Genomic DNA, 7,822 nt, shown 5'->3' with positions numbered 1-7,822 from the left:
CAGACATGGAGAATGAAGATGACAATTCTGATGACCAGATAATGACCAACTAACTAATTAACCTCTCAGATAAGGACTTTAGACAAGCAATATGGAAGATGCTCAAAGAACTCAAAGATACCATGGATCGAGTTGAACAGAACACTAACAAGAACCAAGAAAATATGAAGACAGAAATCACAAAACTCCAAACTGAAATAACATGTCAACTAACAGGCCTGAAAAACTCAGTACACTTGATCTTAGCCAAAAGGCCGAGAAGCGATTGAAAAACTCAGTAAATGAAGTGAATGACAAAATGAATAAGCTCTGGGACAGGGTAAAAGAAGCTGAGAATAGAATTGGTGCTGTGGAAGATGAGATAAATAACAATTCCATACAGTGGGAGAGATTGGAAAAAAAAAACTTAAAGCAAATGAACAGACAATGGAAAAATTAGTCAAAGAATGGGAACAGGGGCCCAGAGAGATAGCACAGTGGCGTTTGCCTTGCAAGCAGCCGATCCAGGACCAAAGGTGGTTGGTTCGAATCCCGGTGTCCCATATGAATCCCGGTGTCCCATATGGTCCCCCGTGCCTGCCAGGAGCTATTTCTGAGCAGACAGCCAGGAGTAACCCCTGAGCACCGCCGGGTGTGAACCCCCCCCACCCCAAAAAAAAAATCAAGTTTGTTTGCTCTTTACCGGGAAGCCACCAACATGGGCCGCTTTCGCACCAAGACCGTCAAGAAGGCGGCCCGGGTCATCATCGAGAAGTACTACACTCGCCTGGGCAACGACTTCCACACCAACAAACGCGTGTGTGCCGGCTATGTCACGCACCTGATGAAGCGAATCCAGAGGGGGCCCGTGCGCGGCATCTCCATCAAACTGCAGGAGGAGGAGCGGGAGCAGAGGGACAACTACGTGCCCGAGGTCTCGGCCCTGGACCAGGAGATCATTGAGGTGGATCCTGACACTAAGGAGATGCTGAAGCTCTTGGATTTCGGCAGTCTGTCCAACTTGCAGGTCACCAAGCCCACAGTTGGGATGAGTTTCAAAATGCCACGTGGAGCTGTGTGAATGTGGTTCCCTATAATATTTGCAAATAAACCTCATCGAACTCTTAAAAAAAAAAAGAATGGAAACAGATGAAAATAGAAGTCTATGATAAGCTCAACAGAAACAACTTAAGAATCATTGGAGTCCCAGAGACCCAGGAAGAAATTTTCCAGGAAGAATCAATGGTCAAGAACATCATTAAAGGCCGGGCGGTGGCGCTAAAGGTAAGGTGCCTGCCTTGCCTGCGCTAGCCTCGGACGGACCGCGGTTCGATCCCCCGGCATCCCATATGGTCCCCCAAGCCAGGAGCGACTTCTGAGCGCATAGCCAGGAGTAACCCCTGAGCGTCACCGGGTGTGGCCCAAAAAAAAAAAAAAAAAAAGAACATCATTAAAGAGAAACTTCCAGAGCTAAAGAATATATGTGATCAAATCCTGCATGCTCGAAGAGTACCAACCAAAAGAGACCCCAGAAAAACTACCCCAAGACACATCCTAGTCACAATGACGAATCCCACAGATAGAGAAAGAATTCTGACAACAGCAAGATCAAAAAGGGAAATTACATTCAAGGGAGCATCCTTGACATTTACAGCAGACCTGTCACCAGAAACACTCAAGGCCAGAAAGCAGTGGTGGGATATTGTGACAAGACTGAATGAAATGAATGCTTCACCTAGAATACTGTACCCAGCAAAACTCACTTTCCGGTTTGACGGAAGAATACATGGTTTCACAGACAAAAAACAGCTCAGAAACTTTACAGACTCAAAATCAGTCTTAAGAGAAAAACTGAAAGACCTAATTTAAGACAAGACTAACCAAAAGACACACCAAATTTCGATATAAAGATGGCATTAAACCCCAGGACAATTCTTTCTCTCAACATCAATGGACTAAATGCACCAGTTAAGAGACACAGAGTGGCTAAATGAATCAAAAAACTCAATCCAACCTTCTGCTGCCTACAAGAAACGCACCTGAATAGTCAGAACAAACATAGACTCAAAATAAAAGGCTGGAGAAAAATTATCCAAGCAAACAACACCCATAAAAAAGCTGGAGTGGCCATACTAATATCAGATAATGCAAACTTTATACTCAGGAAGGTTGTAAGGGACAAAGATGGACATTTTATATTAATCAAGGGGTATGTAGAGCAGGAAGAAATAACTCTCCTAAACATATATGCACTGAATGAGGGGCCAGCAAAATATTTAATACAATTGTTGACAAATCTGAAAAATAATATCAATAACAACACAAACATTGTGGGGGACCTCAACACAGCTTTGTCAACACTGGATAGATCAACCAGACTGAAACCCAACAAGAATATACTAGACCTGAAAAGAGAAATGGAAGAAAGAGGCCTAGTATATATATATATATATATATATATATATATATATATATATATATATATATATATATATATATATATATAGGACACTCCATCCCCAGAAACCTGGATACACATTCTTCTCTAATGTACATGGGACATTCTCCAGGATAGACTACATGCTGGCACATAAAACATACCTCCATAATATCAAGAGGATAGAAATTTTGCAGACTACCTTCACTGACAACAAGGCTCTGAAATTATTTGTGAATTCCAAAGGGACACAGAAGAAAAACACCTGGAAGTTAAACAGCCTCATACTTAATAACCAGTGGGTCCGAGATGAAATCAAGGAGGAAATCAAAAGGTTCCTGGAAACAAATGACAATAAAGACGCAAACTATCAGAACTTATGGGACACAGCAAAAGCAATACTGAGAGGAAAATTTATAGCTTTACAAGCACACATCAGGAAGGAAGAAGGAACTTACCTGAGTAGCTTAATGACACAGCTAATAGAACTAGAAAGTGCTCAACAAAAGGACCCAAAAATAGGAAGACAGAAGGAAATAACAAAGCTGAGAGCAGAAATCAATGAAGTGAAAACCCAAAAAACAATCCGAAAGATCAACGAAAGCAGAAGTTGGTTCTTTGAAAAAATAAACAAGATTGACAGACCACTGGCAAAACTAACAAAGAAAGAGAGAGAGAGAAACTTGATAACTCATATTAGGAATGAAAAAGGAGAGATCACTACTGATATGGCAGAGATTCAAAGGGTAATCAGAAACTACTTTGAGAAACTCTACGCCACTAAAAATTAGAACCTGGAAGAAATGGATAAATTCTTGGACTCTTAAATCTTCCACAGTTGAAGGAAGAGGATGTAGCATATCTAAACACCCCCATCACTATTGATGAAATTAAAACGGTAATCAAATGTCTGCCCAAAAACAAAAGCCCAGGCCCAGAGGGATTCATTAATGAATTCTTTCAAGCTTTCTAAGAGGAACTACAACCAATCCTGGAAAGACTCTTTCATGAAATTGAACAAATGGAAACACTTCCAAATAGCTTTTATGAAGCCAGCATCACCTTGATACCTAAACCAGACAGAGATGCTGCCAAAAAAGGAAATTGCAGACCAATATCCCTGATGAATGCAGATGCAAAGATCCTCAACAAAATCCTGGAAAATAGGATTCAATGCCTCATTAAGAAGATCATCCACTACAATCAAGTAGGTTTCATCCCAGGAATGCAAGGATGGTTTAACATCCGTAAATCTATCAACATCATACACAACATCAACAACAAGAAAAATAAAAATCACATGATCATATCAATAGACGCAGAGAAAGCATTTGATAAGGTCCAACACCCATTCTTGATCAAAACTCTCAGCAAGATGGGAATGGAAGGAACCTTTCTCAATATAGTTAAGGCCATCTACCACAAGCCAGAGGCAAATATTGTCCTCAATGGAGAAAAACTGAAAGCCTTTCCTCTAAATTCTGGCACAAGACAAGGCTATCCTCTCTCACCACTCTTATTCAACATAGCACTGGAAGTACTTGCTATAGCGATGAGGCAAGAAAAAGATATCAAGGAAATCCACATAGGAAAGGAAGAAGTCAAGCTCTTGCTGTTTGCAGATGACATGATACTCTATCTAGAAAACCCTAAAGTCTCTACAAAAAAGCTTCTAGAAACAATAGACTCATATAGAAAGGTGGAAGGCTACAAAATTAACACACAATTAATACACCAATAGTAATAAGGAAGAAATGGACATTAAGAAAACAATCCCATTCACAATAGTGCCACACAAACTCAAATATCTTGGAATCAACTTGACTAAAAATGTGAAGGACCTATACAAAGAAAACTATAAAACTCTGCTCCAAGAAATAAGAGAGGACACGTGGAAATGGAAGCACATACCCTGCTCATGGATTAGCAGGATTAACAACATCAAAATGGCAATACTCCCCAAAGCGTTGTACAGATTTAATGCGATCCCTCTAAAGATACCCATGACATTCTTCAAAGAAGTGGATCAGACACTTTTGAAATTCATTTGGAACAATTAACACCCTAGAATAGCTAAAGCAATCATTGGGAAAAAGAATATGGGAGGAATTACTTTCCCCAACTTTAAACTGTACTACAAAGCAATACTTATCTAAACAGCATGGTATTGGAATAAAGACAGGCCCTCAGATCAGTGGAATAGGCTTGAATACTCAGAGAATGTTCCCCAGATATACAATCACCTAATTTTTATAAAGGAGCAAGAAATCCTAAATGGAGCAAAGAAAGCCTCTTCAACAAGTGGTGTTGGCACAACTGAGTAGCCACTTGCAAAAAATTGAATTTAGACCCCCAGCTAACATCATGTACGAAGGTTAAATCCAAATGGATGGAAGACCTCGATATCAGACCTGAAACCATAAGATATATAGAACAACACATAGGTAAAACACGCCAGGACATTGAGACTAAAGGCATCTTCAAGGAGGAAACTGCACTCTCCAAGCAAGTGAAAGCAGAGATTAACAGATGGGAATATACTAAACTGAGAAGCTTCTGCACCTCAAAGGAAATAGTACCCAGGATACAAGAGCACCCCCCCCAACTGAGTGGGAAAAAGTATTCACCCAATACCCATCAGACAAGGGGCTAATCTCCAAAATATACAAGGCACTGACAGAAATTTACAAGAAAAAAAAAACATTTAATCCCATCAAAAAATGGGGAGAAGAAATGGACAGACACTTTGACAAAGAAGAAATACAAATGGCCAAAGACACATGAAAAAATGCTCCACATCACTAATCATCAGGGAGATGCAAATCAAAACAACTATGAGGTACTACCTCACACCCCAGAGATTGGCAAACATCACAAAGAATGAGAACAAGCAGTGTTGACGGGGATGTGGAGAGAAAGGAACTCTTATCCACTGCTGGTGGGAATGCCGTCTAGTTCAACCTTTATGGAAAGCAATATGGACATTCCTCCAAAAACTGGAAATCGAGCTCCCATACAACTCAGCTATACCACTCCTAGGAATATAGCCTAGGAACACAAAAATACAATACAAAAATCCCTTCCTTACACCTATATTCATTGCAGCACATTTAACATAGCAAGACTCTGGAAACAGCTAAGATACCCTTCAACAGATGAATGACTAAAGAAACTGTGGTACATATACACAATGGAATATTATGCAGCCGTCAGGGGAGATGAAGTCATGAAATTTTCCTATACATGGATGTACATGGAATCTATTATGCTGAGTGAAATAAGTCAGAGAGAGAGAAAGACACAGAATGGTCTCACTCATCTATGGGTTTTAAGAAAAATGAGAGACATTCTTGCAATAATAACTTTCAGACACAAAAGAGAAAAGAGCTGGAAGTTACAGCTCACCTCATGAAGCTCACTACAAACAGGGATGAGTTTAGTTAGAAAAATAACTATGTTTTGAACTATCCTAATAAAGAGAATGTATGAGGGAAATAGAAAGCCTGTCTAGAGTACAGGCGGGGGTTGGGTGGGGAGGAGGGAGATTTGGGACATTGGTGATGGGAATGTTGCACTGGTGATGGGTGGTGTTCTTTACATGACTGAAACCCAAACACAGTCATGTATGTAATAAAGTTGTTTAAAAAAAATATTGGAGCTGGCGAGGTGGCGCTAGAGGTAAGGTGTCTGCCTTGCAAGCAAAAAAAAAAAGATTAAGACTCAATAGATCTGATTTTTCTCTTGTTGCAGTTCCACACATACTGTATAGACTCTTATGCAATAAGTATAAAAGGTTCTGGGAAAGTTCACTGAAGGAAAGAAAGAAAAAGAAATGTATTTATAGGCTCCATGCTATCTTCTGTCTTTAGTTAGTCAAAATCTGCCACTTGGGATTCAATTCACCTGAACTTCAGGTTACATGACCTTGCTCTTGTACTGTGGGGTGCATGCTATGTCAGTTGAGTGGGAAAAGGACAAAAACCATGGCTTCTGGTTATAACCCCATATAGATTGTCAATTGGTAGCATAAGCGTTTGGGTGACAGAAGCTGAGAGCATTGAAAGGTGTGTATATGAGGCAGCTCACACAGCATTCCTTGACCCTACTTAAATATCTCTTGTCACTCTTCTTCTTCTTCTTCTTCTTCTTCTTCTTCTTCTTCTTCTTCTTCTTCTTCTTCTTCTTCTTCTTCTTCTTCTTCTTCTTCTTCTTCTTCTTCGTCTTCTTCGTCTTGTTCTTGTTCTTCTTTCTTCTTTTTCTCCTCCTCCTTCTTCTCTTCTTCTTCTTTTTCTTCTTCGTCTTCTTCATCTTCTTGTTCTTGTTCTTTCTTCTTTTTCTTCTCCTCCTCCTCCTCCTCCTCCTTATTCTTTTCTTCTTCTTCTTCTTCTTCTTCTTCTTCTTCTTCTTCTTCTTCTTCTTCTTCTTCTTCTTCTTCTTCTTCTTCTTCTTCTTCTTCTTCTTCTTCTTCTTCTCCTTCTCCTTCTTCTTGTTTCCTATTCTTGCTTTCTATTGAACTGAAAAGTTTTCTGCATCTCTCTCCTTGCTCATAACTTTCTCTGCCTCTGGCAATTTGGAAAAATAGACTGTATTTTTATTTTAATTTTATGATGGCAATTTTTGAATTTGTACTGACTTAATTTACTTCTTGCTGACTAGATAATTTGTACATATATACATTATATTGAAGTATACTTTTTTCCTTCTTTTTTTCCTTAGGCCTCACCTGGCAGTACTCATGAATTACTCCTGGCTCTGCACTCAGGAAATACTTTGGTGGTTCTCTCCTTCTCTTCTCTCCACTCCCCTCCCCTTCCCTCCACTTAGCAATAAAACTATTTGGGTTCATTGTTATCTTTATTTTTGAAGAATATGAATAAGTGATTTAATTTTCTCAATAGATTTAGGCCTATTCAGATTTCTTCCTTTGTGAACTTCATTCATGTGCCTTCCCTTTCCTTCCTTTACCCTCCCTTCTCTTCTCATCCTCTTCCCTTTCCTCCTTTTCTCTCCTCTCCTTCCCTCCCCTCTTTTTCCCTCTCCTCTCCTCCTTCCTCTTCTCCTTTCCTCCCCTCATGTCTTTCTCTTCCCTCCTTTCTCCTCTTTTCTCCTGTTTCATTTCCTGCTCTCCTCTCATCTTCCCCTCTTTCTTCTTCCCTCTCCTTTTTCCTCTCCTTTTCTCTCTTCACTTCTCTTTTCCTCTCCTTTTCTTCTTCTCTCCTTTCTCCACTTTCTGGCTGTGCTCAGGGCCTTCTCTTGGTTCTGTGCTCAGGGAATCTCTCCTGGTGGTGCTCAGATGCAATGTGGCTCTGGTGCTTACACCTGGTTGGCCACATGCACTTTAATGTCTTACATGCTAAGCTCTTTCTTCAACCCTAGAGCTTTTCTTTCTTGAATACCTATATAAGG

General features: G+C 40.0%; 1 protein-coding gene across 1 annotated transcript; it reads left to right on the top strand.

Annotated features, from left to right (window-relative positions):
• Positions 1-671: 671 nt before the first annotated feature.
• On the top strand, positions 672-1,119 carry LOC126011351 (40S ribosomal protein S17). Its single transcript, XM_049775117.1, has one exon. The coding sequence runs from the start codon at positions 698-700 to the stop codon at positions 1,058-1,060; it is 363 nt and encodes a 120-aa protein (XP_049631074.1). The 5' UTR covers positions 672-697; the 3' UTR covers positions 1,061-1,119.
• Positions 1,120-7,822: the final 6,703 nt, after the last annotated feature.

This window comes from Suncus etruscus, chromosome 6 (genome assembly GCF_024139225.1).
Source record: "Suncus etruscus isolate mSunEtr1 chromosome 6, mSunEtr1.pri.cur, whole genome shotgun sequence".
Lineage (NCBI taxonomy): Eukaryota > Metazoa > Chordata > Mammalia > Eulipotyphla > Soricidae > Suncus > Suncus etruscus.
The sequence above is the reverse complement of the archived record's forward strand: the minus strand, read 5'-3'. Positions and strand labels throughout refer to the sequence as shown.